Raw genomic sequence first — 21,412 nt, 5'->3', positions numbered from 1 at the left:
ATTGGCATTCTTTACCTAGTTCCCTGCCAAAAAAAAAAAAAAAGAACCCTCCCAATATTTTGTATAGAACATAAAGATCAAGGTACGTCGTTCCACTCTACCTAATTAGTTTTAGGGAAATTGTTAAGTCCATTGCTTTATAGGCCATCGTGACCGACACGTGGAAAAATTGAGTTACATTGTTGTTTTCGAGTGTGCACACGCAACATGCGGAAGAATTCAATTGCATTATTAAATAATCTCGAGGAAGCTAATACTTTGAACATTTGATTAACATTTATTTACCTAAGTATAAAACGTACACACGATAAACATCCAACACGTCCATGTAAATCGAATTTAGACATGTGCAAGTACGTTTAGAAGCCTTAAATATTGTATTCTCTACCATTTATTACTACTACAATGCTTAACATGGGTAGGGTTGGTTTTAGTGCTCGACCGACGGAAATGCGCATGGATGAAGCGTGAATAGACACAAGCTCGATCATCCACGCTATCCAACATAAACAATTTCATGAATTTCGCCGCCCGCTCGAGCTCGAGCTCGAGCTCGTCCTTGCCCGACCCGCGAATCTAACCTGGTATTTCGGGGATTTCCAAAAAAGGAAAAAAAGGGACAGACTTTAAGAAAAACATTATTAAGTAAGGTCGCTTTTATCGCACCGACCTAGCCCTACGCGAAGCCATTGAAGAGGAGGGAAGATGCTCGCCATGAACTTTGTTATTATGGCAAATAATCATTCTCCTATGCGCACCCCCCCGAAACGCACTTTGTGGGTTGGCATGAATCTGACCTTTTTTGCTAAAAACGACGATGCGTTTCCTTCTCTCCAGCAGCACTAGTGACAGCCCAATCTAAGCGAAAAGCCCATCACGTGGACCTCTCTCGATCGACGCCACTTTGTTGTTCATCGCCCTATAGCCCATGACCATATTGTAAGATCAAAATAAGAGAAATCTTGGCAATTCGTGTGACGAAACCCTCCCAAACTATATACATTTCAAGGCCTAATTGGTACGACCCATCAATTGTATAGTTCTAGATTGCAAACCTAACCATTACTTCATTTTGGTGGTCGGTAGATACTCAAAACTCTTGTCCTGGATTTTCGATAGTTTCGCGGTACTCGCGACGCGCTCGAAAAGGGTCTCTCGATCGTGATTCGATTACAAAGGCGTCTCTCCCGATACCGAACCCCAAAAAGAAAAATGTTTTCTTTCTTCGTTGGTTTTGGTTATTTGGAAAAAAATAATTATAAAATAACAGGGAGACAAATCACATGATCCCAATTTGGAATTGGGACTTATCCAATTAGTGACCCTAAATATGCTCTCACCCTGTGGACAATGTGCAGAATCCAAGTCACCAAAGCCCAATCCCATTGGCTAAGGGGTCGCTATCCGAACCATTTAATAAGCACATTTGCATAATAGGATAAGATAGGTGGGCACTAAATGCTATTGGGGGTTTTTTTTTTGTTATTTATACTAAGGTCACTTCACCATCTTCACGTTCTTTAACTTTGTATTTGCTTGACTAATAAGGCAAGGGACTATTTCTTGTGAATTAAAAAGCCTAATAGATCAATGTGCTCTCCCCTAGCCCTTAGCCACATGACAAATTTCCATGACTCGTTTGCATCGTATGCCGATTTGGGATCTCCTGTATATTAATAATAAAGATCGACCTATTTTCTTATGAGCAGATACAATGGCGACCCTTCGTTATTCTCGAGTCTCGCTCGCATAATCGGACAATGTTCGGGGGTCGGGAAAGCAATTGGACCTCCTCAATCTCCATCGAGATTAACAAATGGTTATTGATATCAAACTGCTGATGATAATTAAAGGTTTTATGTGTAGCTCCTTTTGTGTCGCTGATTTCTTCTAGAGAGGAGCCGGTCGTTGTTGATTCTTGCTTTTGTCATGAATCGAGCTTAGTTGTATGATTGTCCAGAAGAATCTAACTGGACCGATCCAATTAGAGCAAAACTAGCGAAAGATTGAAGTGCACCACGCACTCGCCAAAAGCTCGGACCCGAGTTGATGTTTACTTGAGGTGGACTTATCTGATTTTGGTTCGAGCTCGAGTCTAGCTTACTCGGATGTCTTGTGGAGTCGAGCTTAAACTCATGTAAACCGATCGGATATGTTAAACTTTAATTGTTGTCTCGTATTAGATATCAGTAACGTGGAATATTAACGAGCTGGTCATACTCCAACAAAAACCTAATCACATAAGCAAATCTCTCCTTTTCTTTTTCAGTTGTTGGACTTGTTTATTGACGCGTGATCTCAATGGTGTCACCACCATCACCGTCCAGTGCCATTCTTCCAATCAAACTATAAAATCGTAAATTTCAATTGCTGCTAAAGTAATTATATATTAAATCACTTGTTCATCTAACAATTTAAACTCTTCAAACTTTTTTCAGCAGTCTCATACAATTTAACTTTGTAATAAACCAAAAGTGCCGAGTGCAAATCTTTTCAAGTCCCGTATATGCCTTTTCAATATATTTCTACGCTTAAGTCCAATTTACGTACGAGATAAGTGTTAGAGTAATTGAATATTAAATCATGCTCTTCGTCTAATGACGCGCCCTTTTAAAACAATTGATTGTAGTTTTGCAAATTTTGGCAATTGACTAAGAAAAAATGAAGCAAGAAATTAGATCTTTCAATGTCTGAGTCCTCTGATGATGTCGAAGCATCAGAGCCCAATCGTGGTATTGGTCTTAAATCTTAACCCTAAGGACCTCGAACAATGCCCAAGCCCAAAATCAACTAAAGTTCAGAAAAACGAATGAATGTTGAGGGGCCTTCTTCTTTCTCTCTACCAAGTTTCGAGAAAAGGGTCCAATTGAAAATTGGGAAATTGGGATCTCTCATTCTGAATTAGATCATCAAAATGAGAGGACCAAATCTGGTGAGTGTGAAAGAGAGATGCTGGGGGAGAGGCCAAGAAATACCAAAAGGGGAAAATTACTCGATCAATCATAAATTTGTTGTAAGAATGTCAATTCAGTTCTAAGTTTTTCAATGTTACCAACTTAATCAAAAACCTTTGCACGAAATTACAATTTAGTCTTTCTGGTTGATTTTCGCTGGATATCGCTGACGTGACTATCCAGTCATCGCCGGCCATCCCACATATCGCACCGCTACGTTAGTGCTTTTTTAGCGAAAATTGGCCGAAATGACTACATTGAAATTTCGTGCAAAGGTTTAGGACTAAATTTGCAAAATTGAAAAGTTTATGACTGAATTGGCATTCGCACAATTGTTTTAGCACTAATCGGACAATTTCCCATATGAAAAAAGTAAATCCAAAGCAGAATAAGGGCGATTCTTTGCCAAGTAATAATTACGTAAAAAGCTGGTAGTGGCTATAAAGAGAAAAGAAATAGAGTTAGATTGAATCAATACAAGGACCCTCCAAAGTGAAAAATTTTCTCCTCCCGGCATGCGGCTTCTCTTCTTCATCAAGATTTGACCTTCTTTTTGTTTTATTTGTCTTTTAATTTAACTAAGACTAGCTTCTTATTAGTTAACACAAGATCAACCGAAGCGATATCAATTATGATATGATAAGTGGGTTCTTATCTTTTTGGGGTACCTTGTAATCGCTTCTCTCTATTTCTTCATTTCCCCTAAAATAGTCTTGATGAGATATAATAGGAGTAAGATCTTCATATTGCGATACAATTATAAGCACAAAATAAGCATACTAGGTCCAAATGCATGTACATGCTGATTTGCATCCATATCACGGCATGGATCGCGAAACAGAACGACATCCTTACGAACTTATCAATCCCTACCATGACGTGATTTTTCAACACTTAGATGCCGTTATTTGTACACATGTTATAACTCGATATGGGTAGCAAATAAAAGGTTTAAATTGCTCTATGAAACCTGATATGTCGCCGTAACACATAAAAATGATTCAAACATGTATGAATTGAAATATGGATGACGCATAACATATCAATGTGTTAGGTTCATTTAAGCTTTATTCATAGTCATCTCAATAAGTTTCAATAAGACCCAAGTTAATCTCTATTCATTACAGTCTGTTACGTCACTTGACAAATCAATCTCTTGAATTACATCCATACACAAATTCAAACATTAGTTCGACCTATATTTATGGTCAGTCCACTGAAAAAACTGCTCATGGAAGCTTGATAGCTCTGTTGTCTAATGATCCAACACACAATTATCAGTCAAGATTGGCATTAGGCATGTTGGGTACTACTACTTATCACCTTTTGCAGTGCATGTACGTATGTGCATGATATTGTTTTGTGAGTGGTTTATTTCTCCGATCTGATCTTCAGGTCTATTTCATCGCATAGTTCTTGCATGTGTATGAACACAACAAAACCAGCTTCATTGCCGTTACTTGTGCAAGAATGGAGGGGATCGAGAGAAGTGAGCACGAAAGGGCTTATGGGAAACGTTTCTCTCTGGAGAATCTGCAAAAGCAGAAAAAGCGAAAAAGAACACTTCCAGACAAAGGACTTTGGCTCTCTCTCTCTCTCTCTCTCTCTCTCTCTCTCTCTCTCTCTCTCTCTCTGTCTCTCTCTCTCTCTCTCTCTCTTCATATAATATGTGTATATATATGAATGATCCATTACAACTAATCTTTCATAAACCAAAGACAAAGCAAGGAAGAGGGAAGAACCCAGGTGGCAGAGAAGGAACGAAGAAAGGCAAGAATGGCCCCTCTTGGATTGCCTCCTGGTTTTAGGTTTCATCCCACTGATGAAGAGCTTGTCAACTACTATCTCAAGCGGAAGATCAATGGCCAAGAGATCGAACTCGACATCATCCCCGAGATCGATCTCTACAAATGTGAGCCTTGGGAATTGGCAGGTCTCTCTCTCTCTCTCTCTCTCTCTCTCTCTCTCTCTCTCTCTCTCTCTCTCTCTCTCTCTCTCTCTCTCTCTCTCTCTCTCTCTCTCTCTCTCTCTCTCAGGTGTGGCTGCTTACGATAGCCTAATTTTGATGTTGATTGTTTCTTGTTATGTCATATGACTGATCTTGCAGAGAAGTCATTTTTGCCGAGTAGAGACCCGGAGTGGTACTTCTTTGGACCCCGAGATCGAAAGTATCCTAACGGGTTCAGGACAAACAGGGCAACGCGTGCGGGATATTGGAAGTCCACGGGGAAGGACAGGAAAGTCTCGAGCCAGAATAGACCAATTGGTATGAAGAAGACATTGGTTTACTATAGAGGCCGAGCTCCTCAAGGAGTCAGGACCGACTGGGTGATGCACGAATATCGCCTCGATGACAAGGAATCTGAAGACACCTCTGGAATTCAGGTACGCACATTGCCGAGGTCATATTGAAATGCTTCACGAGTTTTTCCCATCTCTTTGCGAGGCAATCGTATTGTTGCAACAGTTGCTTTTTCTGATGATCAATTCCAAGATGCAAAGGCAAGAAAATCTTTTTCCATGAAAAAAAGTTGGCTAATGAGTATGACATTCATCATCTTTATGATTATCTCCATATAACTACCTCAGTGTAGTTCTGATTCAATTCATTCCTTTAAGTCCGATCCTACAAGATTAAGAGAGATTTTTTTGTCATTCTTATGAAATACATATACATATAAATCAACCTGTATCTTGTAGAACCAACAAAACTTATCATAAATCCCATATCTCAATTAGTGATTTTTATTTTCCTCGCTGAAATTTTTTCATAATCTTGATTTGGGTACTTTCTTTGTCATCTTTGGATCACAAAAAAACCAATTTACATATGTTCCCATATTTTTCTAAACTTGTGATTGATTATTTCATCCCACAATAAAGGTCTTGTGTCTGATTTTATCAACAAATTAGACAAAAAATGAGCATTAGGCTAACAAAAAACTCCTGTATATCCAACAGACAATCAAGAATTGATGATTTCTCCAGTTTTGCTCGATGCTCATTTTCGCGTCAAATTCTCTCAGAAGTAGGGCTAATTGATGAGAATAAGAGCTAATCAATGAGAATTAGAAGATGGAATTCTTTTCTTTAAGTTCTTGTTGTCACGCTATCTTTATACATGTAACAAAATACACGAAAAGGTTAAAAAAGAAAACCATCATGATGAGGGCCTCAAGTAGATGGAAAGAACACAGGATATCTAATGAGGATGATGAACGTGAGAAAGTGCATGATTCTTGCATGCATGAAAAGCTAGGGTTTTGCCACTCTCTCACTATACTAGATTTAACATCTTTCTTTATAAACGAGGGTCACATAATCTATTTTATACTACTCTGAAATGCATGACCATTGGCTATTCTTCTGACATATTCTTTACTTGCAATGGTGGTGGTCGCCATCTCTTGACCGACAAGTGTCTGCCTTCGCTTTCTCTTCCATAATCAGACAAAAGTACAATCGTCGTCCCCCATATGACTCGATCTCTTCCCCTTGTCCCAAAAACATAAAATATTCACTGATTTCTCCTGTCTCTCTTATGTCCTCTCGCTCACTTTTCCAGTCTTGTAGATTCCAGGATTAATCTAATATTAATTCTGAGCTTTGCAGCTACGAAAGCAGTATTTTTGGCGACATAAGCAGAATTTCAGCTTGCACTTTCACTTTATTGCTTGTCCAAGGGGGAAAAGGAAAGTGTCTTCCTAAGTTCTAGAATTATAAGCTCGATTATAGTAATCATATTTCCCAAAAAAACAAATTAAAACACGCGTCGATCTAAATGTCATGTCATCGTCCCAAAAAAGTATGTATGGAGATTGGAAATCATGGTGGTCATCTTCTTGGCCCGGCTTATCGGATTTCGGAACATATCATCCAAAACAAAAAGGCTTTCTTAGATCTCGAGTCCGGATCATTAGGTGATAATAAAGTGATTCGAGGTCAATTCATATAATTTTAAACATGATATAGATCTATAAACTAGATAGATTAATTGATGCTCCTCTCTGTCGCACTCTGATCAGAAGTCCCTTTAGTAGCTTTCTTGACCGACCCACTTTTTCAGTCAATTTCCAACTCTCAGTCTCTCATCAAATCCCTAATTTGTAAAAAGCAAATGCAATACTGGAATACCGATTGGTGCCTGAGAAAACTTTAAAACTCCAAAGTCAGCCCAAATTGTTGACCACTCCTCCCAAGAAAGATCTTTATTTTTCAAATCACGGCTAAATGGAGACAGGCATCCCCATCCAAGTTTCTTTCTTTGCCCCTCCCAATTTGAGGGATGATATGTAAATGTAAATAACATTTACATGAATTAGACGGCGCATGCCGCGTGAAGAATTGTCAACTTATTTCCTCATCGACTTTGACCCTGAAAAAGAGAAAAGGAAGAACTGCATCCGTATGTCTTGACATAACCTCCTTTATTAATCAAATTGGTTACAGGATTCATATGCACTCTGTCGTGTGTTCAAGAAAAATGGGTTTGGCAATGAAGTGGAAGACCAAGGCCAATGGAGCTTGTCCTTCGTGGAGAGCTCACAAGGTGTAGTCATGAGCCATGAGTGGGAAAACAACTCACCAGATGTCCCAATTGCATCATCCTCGTGCATAGATCAAGAGGATGACAAGGATGATTCATGGATGCAGTTCATCACCGATGATGGGGGCTGGGGCACATCAAACCCTAATGCTCCTCCAATGGGTGGAGATTTTGGGGAAGAAGTGTCTCCCTTGAATTTTTCAAATTGAGGAGGGTGATGCCTAATTTATTGTGATTGGTGGGGGAGAATAACAAGGAAATTACAAGTTCTTATTCTGATTAACTTAATTACAGTGTCAGCAAGTTTATTTAATCTTTGATTTTTTTGGGGGGGATTTCTAATTTGGCATACGACTGTATCCTTTTCTTATTTCTTTCTGTTTAATTTTTGTCATTGTGGTCTCTTTCTTGGTGGTGGCTTCTGCAAGAAACAAAGCTGTGAGCATGACTTGGGTTATTTTGACAATCATGTGTTTTGTGGTCATCTGGTTTTTCACATGTGTAATAACAACAGGGGAACAAACAACATTATGAAACTCAAATTGTATCTTCTCCTCAATCAATCCTTTGATCTTTATCTTAGAGCAAGCAAGATGTTCACGTGGTGGCAAGTGTCTGTTCATATCATTAACTCCATTTCAGCAGTTTTTAGAGCCATGGAGTCTCTTGTGAGTAACACAAAGAGATGATGCCAAATCATAACAACCGAAAGGCAAATTAAGCAGTTTTTAGAGCCATGGAGTCCCTTGTGAGTAACACAAAGAGATGATGCCAAATCATAACAACCGAAAGGCAAATTATGTCTACATAAAAAGGGAACAACTGGGTGACAAACAAACAAATCGATTAATCAGAGGGGTTATCTAATTCACAGTCTACATGATATTTGCCGAAAGGGGCAAAGAAACAGTGTTTATTGCTGGACTTTCCATTGCTGGAACTCTGCAGAGCTTATCATGAACGAACTAGCATTTCGATGTCCACCCCCTCCGAAATTCTACACCAAGTATGCACAACCAGCTTCAAGACTTTTAAGTCATAGAAATAATTAAATGAGTGTATACTGGAAATTACACGCTACCAAGAGAAAAAATAAATTAATTACCTGCGAAATGGGTGTAGTGTCTTCACCATTCAGGCTCCGAAGGCTAACTTTCAGTAACTGATCGTTTTCAAGTTCTGGCACTCTGTATACCACAGCACCGATGCCCCTAGTATGAGGGAACAAGATTAAAATGAGCTAAACATCCATTACGGTATGTACAATAGAATAGGGTCAATCAGCATTGAGTGCAAAACCATAGTCAACAGACTCAGGAATTGCAACAAATTTGGACTGAAACTAATGTGACGTGTTAAACTACTGTAAATACAGGGAAATAAATAGTAAATGAACATGACCAACCCTAGATGATGGATGAACAGACCTAGACCTAACTATCACAAATTTTTTACTCCCCAAAGTTCAATAGATTCAAATGGTCAAACCCCTGGTGAACTTTGCAATAGAAGAAACCGATACAATGCCCCACTAAGTCGCATCCTCCTGGCAATACCAAATTCAGAGCCCGTCTTAGTCTGCCTCGGTCAGAAGCGTGTCAACATTGAGAAATCTTGCAAAGGTTCTCTTGTCCACTTTTGCAAGCTTGCAAAAGAGTTCCATGAACAATTTGGGAATTAGACATGCGGATAATATGATGAATATGGGGCTATAAGCTCATAAAAATCCTTAGATACTGTGAGAAACACCACTCACAACCAAATCAACAAACCAATCATGGACAAGCCAACAGTGCATATATCTGATGGGAAAGTTTCCAGTTCAGATTCCACGAACCTCAATTTTATCTTGTAACTTTTATCTGCCAACTGGTTTCCTAATTCACTTCTCAATTCCGATATCGAGTCTGCATCGACAGCCTATGTGATACCAAAAAAAAAAACCATTAAATCTAATATACATATTCAACAATACAAGTCCGACTGATTTAGGCAAGCACCAGACCAATCCCAAAGCAACAAGTATGCCTTCATGATAAAATAATCAGCTTCTACAGGAAACCAACATAGACATATCAATAACTGTAAAATGAGGTATTGCTAAAATTTCTCAGATGATGATTAAAATTACAGGCACCATACCAGACAATGTCCAAAAGCTCCCAGAGAGATTTCATATGACTGGTCAAGCGCGTCATCTATCAACTTTTGCTTCTGTGATAAGCTCAACATGCCTTGGTTAATGATGGCCTCCAAATCTAAAGAAAGCAACTGCAAAAAATACAGCAAGTTTCGTAAAGACACGAACCTTTTTTTTTCTTTTCTTTCTTCTTTGTCAAAAGGACATGTTTTGATTGAGTTAAGCTTTTATCTGTCAAGTGCTATTTACAATGAGTTTATGTTGATATGGCTTATTTCGACAGGACAAGGAAGGGATATACATAATACCTATAGAGAGAAAGTATGCAAAGCTCAAAGAATAGCATGCAATGATTAGAAATCAAAACAAACCATTGCTTTCAAATTTAAAATATCTACTGATACTCGAAGAAACTCCTGTCCTCCTATTGGGTTATGGTGAAAAAAGCTTATGCTTAGACAGGAACTGTCCACCCTCGATCACCCAGTTCAAGTTAGAGTTGGTGCATCATATAATTCAGATAACAGTGTAGAATAAAACATCGAGTTCTATCATTGTAAGCATCCAATGCTAGCCACATCCACCGTGGTGCCCACGCCTTTTACGAAGCATGCATACATATATGGGGAAGTAACATGATAATCTATCCGGTGCCTTCATTGCTTTTTCGTCAAAGTCCACAACTCTATGATCAGATGAGAATCTGGTAACTCTTTCTGTGCTCAAAGAATAAAACTGATGGTGTCCAAATCACCTGCTGAAACAAAGAGGGATTCAATTGGACATCAAATTCAATGTTCAAGTCCTTCAAACCGCTAGAGAAAGCTTTGCTGTCAGGGAAATGCCATCGCCACAGATCCCCATCTTCAATGTACTCAAACAATCTCCTCATCCTCTCAAACTCTCGAACTTTATCGTCCTCCGCAAGCTTCTCTTTGAAGTAATCATAAGCAATCGTAGCTCCACTCCTCTCCATATCTAAAATCTTAACAACATTTTCCGCAACATTGCAATCATCGCCAGTTAGCATCTCAAGGGCAGTCTTGTGATGATCCAAAATAACCACCCTACACCCACAAAAGCAAAAGGAAAATAAACCACAAAAGTTCTGCTACATCATCCCACAAAATTTACTTTGATGAACTGTGTTGGTCACCATTGTACGTCAGGCATATCTTTGACCCTCCCCTCACTCACAAACATCTTAAGAATATGTGAAATTCACGATATGAACCAAAACAAATTAATAGATAACTAAAACGGATCTTTTCTTTAACAACAAGAATCGAGAAATGAGGCACGACAATTAGAAATCAACATCAAGAAACAGACATTCATGATTCACCCAGAAGCCTGAGCTTGTGCCCATGTTGACCCAGAAAAGAATTTGCTCATCAAGCACAGAGTCTCAAACAAACATACAGATAAAGAAAAGGGACATTCTAGAATGCTACAAATCAAGAAATGAGGCACCAGAATTGGAAATCAACACCAAGAACCAGCCATCCACCCAAGAGCCTGAGCTCATGCTCCTGTTGACCCCGAACCAGAAGAAACATTGCTTATCCAGCACCCAAACAGTAAACACAAAGCAAGATACAGCTGAAGTAACTATAGAATGATTTACCTGGAGACATGGGGGGAGATTTCTCGGACGAAACCGGAGGGACCCACGAAGTCGAGAAGGTAGAGGTCGTCGATTTCGCGGAGAGGGAGGTGGCTGGGAGCGAGGGGAGCGTAGACTGTGTTGGGGAAGAAGAGAGCGGGAAGAGAAGTGGCGGAGAAGTAAATATGAGCTGCCAGAGCGGCAAAGGCGCCATCTGGGCATGGGTAGTGGTACAACACCGCCGCTTTCTTCGTGGTCCCGAGCGCGGCCATGGCGTTGTTCAAGCCCAAGCTACAGTTGAGAGCCATTGATGGACCATTTCATTGCTACTGCGGTTCTGCTGGCGGGGACCAACGCAGAAGTAGACGAAGAAGAAGAAGAAGGAGAGAGCGGGCCAATCGGGTTCTGTTGTCGCATAACGGGCTAGGCGCAGCCCGGTGCTTAGTGGGCTTGAGCGAGCGTTCCAATGGGGGCCATCTTACCTCTCTCTCTCTCTCTCTCTCTCTCTCTCTTCCCATCCTCCGTCAGAGGCAGTACCGCACGCTGAAGAAGCAACAATGGCGACTGGTGGCATCGTCTTCCTCGCGACGGCTCCGCCACCGTCGCTCTCCGGCGAGGCTCGTGTGGGGCGAAAGGCCAAGCGTCAGCACAGCTTCCCGCTTCTCTCGCGCTGCGCCCCTCGCGCTTCGCTCAAGCAGAATTTGCCCGCTTCGCCTCTCCCGCGTCGCGGTTGCTCTGTGTTGGCTTGCCTCCCTCCTCCTTCTGCTTCTCCTTCACCTTCTTCGTCGTCTTCGTCCTTGAGCAAGAAGCTCTATGTCAGTGGTCAGGTCACTCTTCCTCTTCCTCTTCTTTCTTTGGTCAGTCTTCAAGATGAGTTTTTTCTTGTTTAATTACTATTTCGCAGTCGTCCGTTAACTAATGCGGATATCGTTCAGCTGAAATTTGCAATACCCATTAGCATCCTTTACTTAATTATTGACTATCCGGACGGAGTTTGACTGAATTTGAGTTGCTGCGATTGTGTCACGATGTCCTTTGCATTTCAATTTGTGTAAATTGGCGGTAAATGCTCCGTTTCTGCTCATGTTAGCGCTTCGAATTCCGACTTATATGGCTTGGCTATTGTTTAATCAACTATGTAGAGTTTTCTGGATTGAGATGCCATGTTTCTTGAAGTGTTGATCTTTTCAAGTTACTTTCTTCGCCTGTTTTGGCATTGGATTCTCGTCATCCTTCTTCGTGTAATACATGTGATGTTTAGTGCAAACGATGTAGTTCAATTATCGCAAGACAGACTCGTGCATGCGTGAGGCCAATTCTGCGGATTTTTGCAGCGATCGATGGAAATATGATGGTTGGCGGTTTTTATAATGAGGGCTTACTGTTATTACAATAGCCTAAACAGATGGGTTTTGATGCCTCTACGTCTTTTTGAGTGTTGATGACTCAAATGTCTGTTATGCCGCTCCGATGGTCGGCGAATTGTCAGTTTCAACACTACTTTGTGGGCTGAAAGTGGTGATACATGATGTTTGGTGATAGTTATGCATCCCAAGTATGAAATGATGATGAGTTCTACCTCATTTGAAAGCGGAAATTCTCTCTAAGGCTACTGTAGAGAATCGTATGAGGCACGGTTTCTTCCGTAGTGATCTTATGTGGTTCAGCGTACTACACAGGGCTTTCTTTTCGGACCACTGAGGAGAGTTTAAGGAACGCTTTCAAGAACTTTGGTCAGCTTGTGGAAGGCAAGAAACATTTTTTCCTTATTCATCTGTTTTGTGGTTGTTTTACTACTTGATTGCTTCATATCTTCCATCCATTCCTACATAGATTCAGGTCCTGAAAAAAAGGTCTTTTGCTGCACAGTTAATCTGGTGATGGATAAGATTGCAAATAGACCGAGAGGATTTGCTTTCCTTCGATATGCAACTGAGGAAGAGGCTCAAAGTGCCATTGAAGGGATGCATGGGAAGGTAAATGCCGAATATCTTTGAAGCCAAAGAGTTCTATCTATGTATACAAAGTCCATAAGAAAGTAGATCACCTTGGCTTGGACATCAAGTCAATGATCAGTATTACATATATTTGTAATGTTACTTGTTATTTTGAGGGTTTCTGTGTTTCTTTTTACTCTTTTTTTGGGGGGATGGTGTGTCGAAAAGCTATGAAAATTAGAGCCCTCTATCTTGTGTTTTGGAACTGACTAGTTGCCAAGCAAGACAAAAACCATGAGTGAGTCATTTGTGTACTCTTGGAAACTATTCAACTGGTTGATTATGCTCTTCTTTTTCCATTGGTCGAATACTTCGAGAAAATGCAGTTACAAAAGTATTGAAATTTGTGGGTTGATTTTTACTTATCTTCTGGAGGATCATGCCCCTTGATGAAAGCCCCGTCTAATAATGCCTTGAAAGAATTTCAACCGCAAATCGCTAACATCTTCTTTCTCCAGTTTCTGGATGGCAGGGTGATATTCGTAGAAGTCGCAAAACCAAGGTCGGAGCTCCGCCAAATCCAAAAACAGAACCCGAGATAGCATTGAAGAACCCGAAAACTGCACTTTCTTATGTTTGCATCTTCTGTCTGCCTCTTCATTAGAGAGAGAGAGAGAGAGAGAGAGAGAGAGAGAGAGAGAGTCAAAAGCTTTTTAGGTTATGCTCTCTGAAGGCGATATGGTGCTGTAGGAACACAAATATGATGCATTCTTTCTAACTTTTATTGTTTGTCCTCTTGATTGAAAGTCTAATTTCTTTAGCGGGCTTACAGTTCTATAGACATCTTGTATGAATTCCGAGTTCGAAATGATCAGTATCCTCAGAGCCACTGAATATCGAGAACAGAGTTGTTCTCACTCTGAAACTGCGGACAGCTAATCTTTCAAGGTCTCTCAGATCAACTTGATAAAGGTTCCTCTGCAGAGCTGAAAAATGAACTTGGCTAAATCTCGCCACGATGCTTGCCATATTCATGATAGTTACTCGTTCGACGTCTTCTTTGTGTCAATAATGTATCGCGCCTGTCTTAGACATGCAATGCGTCGTGTAGAAGACACTCGACAAGCGAAAGCCCGAGATGAGGGGAAAATAAACTATGGCATAGGCTTCAAACTTTTACCGCCTCAAAAATGTTTGATTGCTTTGGAATGAATTCTGGTCCGTGTCTGTCTTCCTTGCAAGCTCCGGGATTCGCTATTCGCTTTCTCGGCGCGGCCGGAATAGGAGGTTTTCATTTCATTTTTTGTCCCCAGGTTGTAAGGACTCATGTAATCTGCTCTTGCTTTGGCTGTCAAAACGAATGGATGCTAGGAAACGTTCGTTTGGCGGAAAATATTCTCTTTTTGGAAAATATTTTCCCGGAAGTTATTTTCCTGAAAAATGTTTTTTTGGAACACAATTTTTCTGGTGTTCGGCTAAAATCTGAAAAAGTTTCGGAAAATATTTTTTGGTGTTCGGCGACCGGCGGCGGCGGCGGGCGGTGATCGGCGGTGACCAATGATCGACGGCCGGCAGCGGCGACCTGTGGCAACCGGCGACGGGCGGCGGCGGCGATCGGTGACCGGCGACGAGCGGCGGTGGCGATCGGCGACCGGCGGCGGGGATCGCGACCAACGGCCGGCGGCGGCCGATGACCGACGGTGGACTCGGCGACCGACGATCGGGGGGCGGCGGCTAATGATCGACGGTGATCACGACTGGCGGCGGCGACGGCGACGGCGATCGGCGGCCGCCGATCGACGGCGGCGACCGTCGAACGCCGGCGGTGGCGACCACGCGGTCGGCGGCGGCGACCGGTGGCGTGACGCGGTCGCTGCTGACAAAGTGGCGCGGCGGCGGCGGCCAAGAACCGCGGCCGCCGCTAACCAAGAAGAATGGGCCGACTGGCTGACGGCGGCACGACGGCAGTGGACCGGGCGATCAACTTCCTCTCCCACGGAAAATATTTTCCCTCCCATGGGCAATTTTGCCTTCCCTTTGGGGGAAAATGATTTCCTTTTAGGCAAAATTGCCCATGGGAGGGAAAATGTTTTTCGTGGGAAGTTATTTTCCGCCCCCAAATACTGAAAAATCCAGAAAATATTTTCCTGAAAAATATTTTTCGTCAAATGAACGGAGCCTAATTGTCAAGCTATTCGCCTTACAAGTCGCCCAAACAGAGACCAAAGACTTCCGTACTGTAGCTGCTGCCCATCGAAGTTCTTTAAGCTAGTTTGACTTTGATTCCTCCATTGTCATTTTATTCTTTTTGATCTCTCGTGGCCTACCATCCATGTGCTGTGTTTGACTTTGATAATCTGTGCGCTAGTCTAGCTCCATTACATTGCGGGAAATTTTCAATTTGGGGCCAAAGTGAGCCCATTTTCTCAAAATGGGGTCCCAAGTGTAATCAGTCTCAAAATGGGGTTTCAAGTGCCCAATCAGTCTCAATTTGATACCTGGGTTCGCCGGCCGGCCAAATAGTCACCGGCGGCGAGTTTTTTTACTGTTCCGGTGGCCGGAACAGTAATTTTTACTTTTTAATTTTTTTTTTTGCTTTTTTCTTTTCTCTTCTCTCCGCAAGCCCCGGCTATGGCCGGCGGAGGCTGCCCTCGCCAGCGTCGGGGAGGGCCGCCCCGGCGAGGGCCGCCCAGCCTTCCCCGATGGCCCTCGCCCGACGCCGCAGGCGAGGGCGACCCTTGCCCTCGCCGACGTCGGGGAAGGCTGGGCGGCCCTCGCCCGACGCCGGCGAGGGCAACCCTCGCCGACGCCGGCGAGGGCAACCCTCGCCCCGGGTAGGCGAGGGCGACCCTCGCCGGCGTGCGGGCGAGGGCCGCCCTCGCCTCACTGGGCAGCAAGGGCGACTTGCCTCGCCGACGTCGGGGAAGGCTGGGCGGCCCTCGCCCGACGCCGGCGAGGGCGACCCTCGCTAGATCCGGCGAGGGCACCGCGTCGGCCACACGATCGACACGAGCTAGAGCACGCCTGAGAACCCCGTCCCCGAGCCCGGCTCGGGCAGCTTCGTGGAGAGGTACGGCGAGCTGAGGCGGAAGGTGAGGAAGGAGAGGGAACCGGAGAGGGAGAGGAGGAGGTGGGAGGAGGAGGTGGGAAGAGGAGGGGGCCGCGGCGCCCACGCTAGCGGAGCTGAGGCTGTCGGAGGAGGAGCTGAGGAGGCTGAGTGGGATCTGGCGAGGGTCGCCCTCGCCGGCGTCGGGCGAGGGCCGCCCAGCCTTCCCCGACGTCGGCGAGGGCAAGGGTCGCCCTCGCCCGCCCAACCGAGGCGAAGGCGGCCTCGACCGCCCGGTGAGGGTCGCCCTCGCCGGCGTCGGGCGAGGGCCGCCCGGCCTTCCCCGGCGTCGGCGAGGGCGGCCCTCACCTGTGGCGTCGGGCGGCCCTCACCTGCGGCGTCGGGCGAGGGCCGTCGGGGAAGGCCGGGCGGCCCTCGCCGGGCGGCCTCCCCGACGCCGGGCGAGGCAGCCTCCGCCGGCCATAACCGGGGCCGGCGGAGGGAAGAGAAAAAAAAAAGCAAAAAAAAATAAATTAAAAAGTAAAAAATTATTGTTCCGGCCACCGGAACAGTAAAAAAACTCGCCGCTAGTGACTATTTGGCCGGCCGGCGAATCCAGGTACCAAATTGAGACTGATTGGGCACTTGAGACCCCATTTTGAGACTAATTGCACTTGAGAACCCATTTTGAGAAAATTGGCTCACTTTGGGCCCCAAATTGAAAATTTCCCTTACATTGCTGAACACAGTTATCACGACGGTACTAACGTTCAAAGCAATTCCAGATTTTTTTAATGTAAATCATCATCCACTGCGTAAACAGAAATGAACAGACTTTCACCGAAGGAGTCGACTTTTTCTTTCCATCCTTCTCATTTCCTTGCATGTTACAAGCTATTACAACTTCAAACCGTTAACTAATTCAATCCATCATCCATGCACACATCACTGGCTCCCACCACCTGGTCATTAGCATCCATGGCGGATCTCAGGCGAAAGAAGAACGTGAGCTTTAATCTCGAACCCTTCTGTAAAACACAAAAGCGTTGACATTGACTGAAAGACACTGCAAATTGAATCCATCACGCACGCGCCCTCGGGTACGCGACCAAATTTGATTAGCTAAGTCGCAAAGTTGGATTTGCTTTTTACTGATCCTGAGAATCTGAAGACCCTCCAAACACGGCGCTCAAGATCGACGACCCGACGCCCAAAATGGACGTAGACGAGGAATCCCCTCCTCCACCATTGCCACAATAGCCGGAGCCATCGTTGCCGCTACTGTTCCCGCCGCTAGTGCTGCCTAGCATCTCCTGCACAAGGGTCTGTGCCGCCTGATCGGCAGCGCTATTGATGAAGGTCTGCCACGCTGAACCCATCAGAGAGTTGTTTCCTCTGGCCTCTGCAGGCGGCGGCGGCGGCGGCAGCTGAGAGTTGGGTACGGCTCCCATGCTATAACAGTGCATGATGTGGTTAGGCGGCCCCGGTTGAGTCGTGGGTCCCGTGATGGGAGGCGCGGTCTGGTTAGGGTATTGATGCCAATGGCTATTGGTTGCTGCTGGAACTGAATTGTAGTGTTGTAGCTGCGACCGCGGCTGTGGCGATGATGGTTGTGCGACTGCACCTGTGAAATTCGTAATGACATAATTCAACTCAATCATTTATCTACTACCGATAAAAAGAAAATAACAAAGGGTTGGATGGACTTCAGTTTTTCAGGTCAAGTTTGATACTAAATTTAAGATCAAAACTACTTATCGATCTATCTTCTATGCTTATCTAAAATGTTTCGACTTCAAGCCGATTCAAACCTACGTGCGTACCTGTGGCACAGTCCAAGTGCGCGTCGAACTCGCACAAGCCGCACCGGTAGAGCCAATGGTACGCCCCGGCACCACGGCACACGTCGCACGAGAACCCGCGCGCTACGTACGGCGGGTAGAACGCGAGGCCGAGGGCGTGGGGGTGGAGGCGGTGCGTGACGGAGAGGGGCTTAGACGCGCAACCGACGTGGAGGTCGAAGTGGCACTCCCCGCAGTGGTAGCTGAAGCTGGTGGCGGCGCGGCGGCCGCACGCGTCGCAGTTGAAGGAGCCGCTGGGGTAGGCGGGGGATGGGAGGAGGGAGAGGGGGTGCTTGGGGTGGGAAGGGTGGGCGATGAGAGGGGGCAGCTGGGCGCAGGACGCGTGGACGGCGAAGCCGCAGGGCGGGCACGAGTAGATCCACGGGCCGCCCGAGGATAGCGGGTGGTGGCAAGCCGAGCATACAGTTGGTTGTTGCCGCCGCCGGTGGTGGTGGTGGTGGTGGTGGGGGTTGTTGCTTTGGAGGTTGGAGAGTTGCAAGGTGTGGGGGTGGCTGAAGTGCTGGATTTGTGGGTCGTAGCTTAGCCTTCCCATGCTCTCTCTAACTCTCTTCTCTCTCTAGATGGAGATTGTTCAGGCCGAGAGAGTTCGTGTTGTCCAGAGGAGGAAGAGATCATGCGTGTCTGAGAGAGAGAGAGAAAGATCGTTGACTTTGTGGGGATAGCCGCCGAGTCAACGTTTTGCGCGTCTGGTTGGCTCGTACAGGATTGCACATTTGGAACCCCGTTTTTTTTTTCTATTCCCACGAGACATAATGGGCTCCAGAGGTCAACGACGGGCCCAAGTCAACTGCGATGCATGCTCCTTCTACACCAGCCCAAGAGCACAAGATACGTCGCATTTCAGACAGGACCTACGCACCGCGTTCGAATAAGGGGAACATAGTTTTCTGAGTTCGAAACTACGTTCCCTCCGGTCGGTGGCGTGACCGTCGCACGACATGCTTTCTCGATTGGCCGGCGTAAATGATCACGAAAATGTCAGGACATTAGTGATGTACGAAGGCATTGAAGGGTTTTAGCCCACAGCTTAGCAGCACTGGTAGCTTTTTTTCACTATTACCTTTCTTCTGTTTCTTTTGGGTTTGAAGGTTCCCTCAAGAGTCAAAAACTGAACCGTGAAAAAAGTGATGTAAGATTGTGGACTGAGTGTGCTCTTGTGCTAGCGTTAAGATTGCACAGTGGTTTTGATTGCACTTTTTGGACGTGAGAGCCGAGGTTTGTACCTGTGTCCAGGGCCTGTCTCTTTTGCAGTACTCAAGTTAATGCTCCCCAATAAAGGCTTTGTCTACCCAAGTCCCTTTGCTTCGTTCTCTCGCGGCCCTAAGGCTGCGAATGATGACCATTCTGTTTCTCTATTTCTGTTTCAGAAATAGGTTTGGAACAGAAATCCGTTTGGTAACGCAATTTCAATTTCTATTTCTGGAACAAATTTTTGTTCCAGAAATAAGTTTGGAACAGAAATCAGAAGTTAAAATTTTTAGCTTCTCTATTTCTGGAACAGAAATGAGAAATATAAATTTTTCTCATCGCTCGTCCTCGCTACTAGGCCGGCCACCCCCGTCGTCGCTCACTATTGCCACCGGCTGCCTCCCACCACCGCCGACTGTTGACCACCGGCCACCTCCCGCCACCATCGGTCGCCAGCCGCCTCCCACCGCCGGCTGCTGCCCAAAAAAAAAAAAATTCCAAAAAATCCTTAAAAATTGAAAAATTCCAGAAAAATTCATAAAAATTTCTAGAAAATAAAAAAAAGTCAGATTTCGGGAAAATACGAAATTTGTTCATTTTCTCCAAAAAAATAAAACAATTTCAAAACTTCACAGAATGGCTTATAATACTTGTGGCCAATCACTTTGAGTGAAATTTAAATTTTTTGAGGTGCCAAAAAAAATAAAAAAAATCAAAAATTTCAAAACTTTACAGAATGGCTTAGAATATATGTGACCACCCACTTTGTGTGAAATTTAAATTTTTTGAGGTGCCCAAAAAAAATCCAAAAATCAAAAATTTCAAAACTTCACAGAATGACTTAGAATATCTGTGGCCACCCACTTTGAGTGAAATTTAAATTTTGAGGTGCCCAAAAAAATTTAAAAATAAAAAATTTCAAAACTTGACAGAATGGCTTTAAATACCTGTGGCCACCCACTTTGCTTAAAATTTAAATTTTTTGAGGTGCCAAAAAAAACAAAAAAATTCAAAACTTCACAGAATGACTTAAAATACCTGTGTCTACCCATTTTAAGTGAAATTTAAAATTTTTAGGTGCCAAAAAAATAAAATAAATAAAAAAATTTAAATTTCACTCAAAGTGGGTGGCCGCATGTATTCTAAGCCATTCTGTGAAGTTTTGAAATTTTTTATTTTTTGATTTTTTTTGGGCACCTCAAAAAATTTAAATTTCACTCAAAGTGGGTGGCCACAGGTATTCTAAGCCATTCTGTGAAATTTTGAAATTTTTGATTTTTTTTGGAAAAAATGAACAAATTTCCTATGTTCCTGAAATCTTATTTTTTTATTTTCCGGAAAATTTTATGGATTTTCTGAATTTTTTTTAGATTTTTAGGAATTTTTCAAATTTTCAAATTTTTTTATTCTATTTCTAAAAGAAATGAAGTGATTGTCCGCCGCCTGCCGTCCACTCGCCGGCCACATGAGAAGGAGAAATTTTGTACCGTTATCAAACAAATTTATGTTTTTGAAATAGAAATTTGGTGTCGTTATCAAACATGTTTTTTAGCTTAGAAACTCCTCCAGAAACAGAAATAGAAAAATCAATTTCTAGCCAGAAATTGATTTCTGAAATAGAATGATTATCATTCGCAGCCTAAATCACCAGCAAAGAAATGTTTTTTTGTGTCGAACTCAATCGCTAACTCCTTGTTATCGGACATCATAGGACATTAAATGCTCATCACTTGGTGTCCCGTATCTTGAGAGCAATTTATATACACAATCCATCGTGTCACGTTGCGACATTGTGTCATGTAACGAAAGGTTCAAAGTGCACTCTCATAAATCATTAGACGACTTATCTAGAATTAAAAAACGTGACACAATCTTGTGAGAAGTCCATTTTCTTAGTTAGTGTATGTTAAGTTTATCTTTAGTGAAGAGATTGCAATGTTGGGAAATTTCGTGAAGTGAAGCAAATTTAAGAAACACATGTAATTACAATACTTATGTTACACAATCGATCATAGAGACGTACTTGGTTCGAATTCAAACAATCCCTCTCTCCCGACTTTGCTAATTAAGCCTTCAACTTTGTTAAGCACGTATTGATATTATTTTCTTCTTTTTTTGGATTAACAACAAGAA

General features: G+C 43.5%; 4 protein-coding genes across 5 annotated transcripts; 2 read left to right on the top strand and 2 right to left on the bottom strand.

The window, feature by feature from the left end:
* The first annotated feature begins 4,677 nt into the window (after positions 1–4,677).
* LOC115665341 (NAC domain-containing protein 54-like) lies at positions 4,678–7,984 on the top strand. The gene is made up of 3 exons (XM_056319275.1): positions 4,678–4,887; positions 5,062–5,339; positions 7,404–7,984. Exons 1-3 carry the CDS (start codon positions 4,731–4,733, stop codon positions 7,707–7,709), a joined length of 741 nt encoding a protein of 246 aa, XP_056175250.1. The 5' UTR covers positions 4,678–4,730; the 3' UTR covers positions 7,710–7,984.
* Positions 7,985–8,253: 269 nt separating this feature from the next.
* On the bottom strand, positions 8,254–11,554 carry LOC115665342 (uncharacterized). Its single transcript, XM_030587216.2, has 6 exons — positions 11,268–11,554; positions 10,395–10,707; positions 9,643–9,771; positions 9,338–9,420; positions 8,606–8,711; positions 8,254–8,497 (listed from the first exon to the last, which is right to left on the bottom strand). Exons 1-6 carry the CDS (start codon positions 11,552–11,554, stop codon positions 8,414–8,416), a joined length of 1,002 nt encoding a protein of 333 aa, XP_030443076.1. The 3' UTR covers positions 8,254–8,413.
* A 68-nt stretch (positions 11,555–11,622) lies between these two features.
* On the top strand, positions 11,623–14,024 carry LOC115665340 (organelle RRM domain-containing protein 6, chloroplastic). Of its 2 annotated transcripts, XM_030587213.2 has the most exons (4): positions 11,623–12,068; positions 12,926–12,994; positions 13,116–13,222; positions 13,702–14,024. In XM_030587213.2, the coding sequence occupies exons 1-4, from the start codon at positions 11,804–11,806 to the stop codon at positions 13,783–13,785; spliced, it is 525 nt and encodes a 174-aa protein (XP_030443073.1). In that variant the 5' UTR covers positions 11,623–11,803; the 3' UTR covers positions 13,786–14,024. The 2 variants fall into 2 exon arrangements, with proteins under 2 accessions (XP_030443073.1, XP_056175260.1); XM_056319285.1 differs by lacking the exon at positions 12,926–12,994.
* A 2,974-nt stretch (positions 14,025–16,998) lies between these two features.
* LOC115676178 (uncharacterized) lies at positions 16,999–18,698 on the bottom strand. The gene is made up of 2 exons (XM_030599063.2): positions 18,053–18,698; positions 16,999–17,853 (listed from the first exon to the last, which is right to left on the bottom strand). The coding sequence occupies exons 1-2, from the start codon at positions 18,621–18,623 to the stop codon at positions 17,378–17,380; spliced, it is 1,047 nt and encodes a 348-aa protein (XP_030454923.1). The 5' UTR covers positions 18,624–18,698; the 3' UTR covers positions 16,999–17,377.
* Between the last annotated feature and the right edge of the window lie 2,714 nt (positions 18,699–21,412).

This window comes from Syzygium oleosum, unplaced genomic scaffold (genome assembly GCF_021117445.2).
Source record: "Syzygium oleosum isolate NSW1041296 unplaced genomic scaffold, Sole_v2.1 Sole_v2.01, whole genome shotgun sequence".
NCBI classification, from domain to species: domain Eukaryota; kingdom Viridiplantae; phylum Streptophyta; class Magnoliopsida; order Myrtales; family Myrtaceae; genus Syzygium; species Syzygium oleosum.
This window is presented reverse-complemented; position numbering and strand designations above follow the sequence as displayed.

What these genes read in the sequence shown, in the direction of transcription:
- LOC115665341 (XM_056319275.1), top strand. Translation starts at nt 4,731, where the DNA reads ATGGCCCCTCTTGGATTGCCTCCTGGTTTTAGGTTTCATCCCACTGAT. An exon ending in TGAGCCTTGGGAATTGGCAG is followed by an intron (nt 4,888 to 5,061) that starts GTCTCTCTCTCT and finishes CTGATCTTGCAG; the next exon opens with AGAAGTCATTTTTGCCGAGT. An exon ending in AAGACACCTCTGGAATTCAG is followed by an intron (nt 5,340 to 7,403) that starts GTACGCACATTG and finishes AATTGGTTACAG; the next exon opens with GATTCATATGCACTCTGTCG.
- LOC115665342 (XM_030587216.2), bottom strand. Translation starts at nt 11,554, where the DNA reads ATGGCTCTCAACTGTAGCTTGGGCTTGAACAACGCCATGGCCGCGCTC. An exon ending in ATCTCCCCCCATGTCTCCAG is followed by an intron (nt 10,708 to 11,267) that starts GTAAATCATTCT and finishes TTGTGGGTGTAG; the next exon opens with GGTGGTTATTTTGGATCATC. An exon ending in ATCCCTCTTTGTTTCAGCAG is followed by an intron (nt 9,772 to 10,394) that starts GTGATTTGGACA and finishes TATTTTTTGCAG; the next exon opens with TTGCTTTCTTTAGATTTGGA.
- LOC115665340 (XM_030587213.2), top strand. Translation starts at nt 11,804, where the DNA reads ATGGCGACTGGTGGCATCGTCTTCCTCGCGACGGCTCCGCCACCGTCG. An exon ending in CTTTGGTCAGCTTGTGGAAG is followed by an intron (nt 12,995 to 13,115) that starts GCAAGAAACATT and finishes TTTGCTGCACAG; the next exon opens with TTAATCTGGTGATGGATAAG. An exon ending in TTGAAGGGATGCATGGGAAG is followed by an intron (nt 13,223 to 13,701) that starts GTAAATGCCGAA and finishes TTCTTTCTCCAG; the next exon opens with TTTCTGGATGGCAGGGTGAT.
- LOC115676178 (XM_030599063.2), bottom strand. Translation starts at nt 18,623, where the DNA reads ATGGGAAGGCTAAGCTACGACCCACAAATCCAGCACTTCAGCCACCCC. An exon ending in GCACTTGGACTGTGCCACAG is followed by an intron (nt 17,854 to 18,052) that starts GTACGCACGTAG and finishes CGAATTTCACAG; the next exon opens with GTGCAGTCGCACAACCATCA.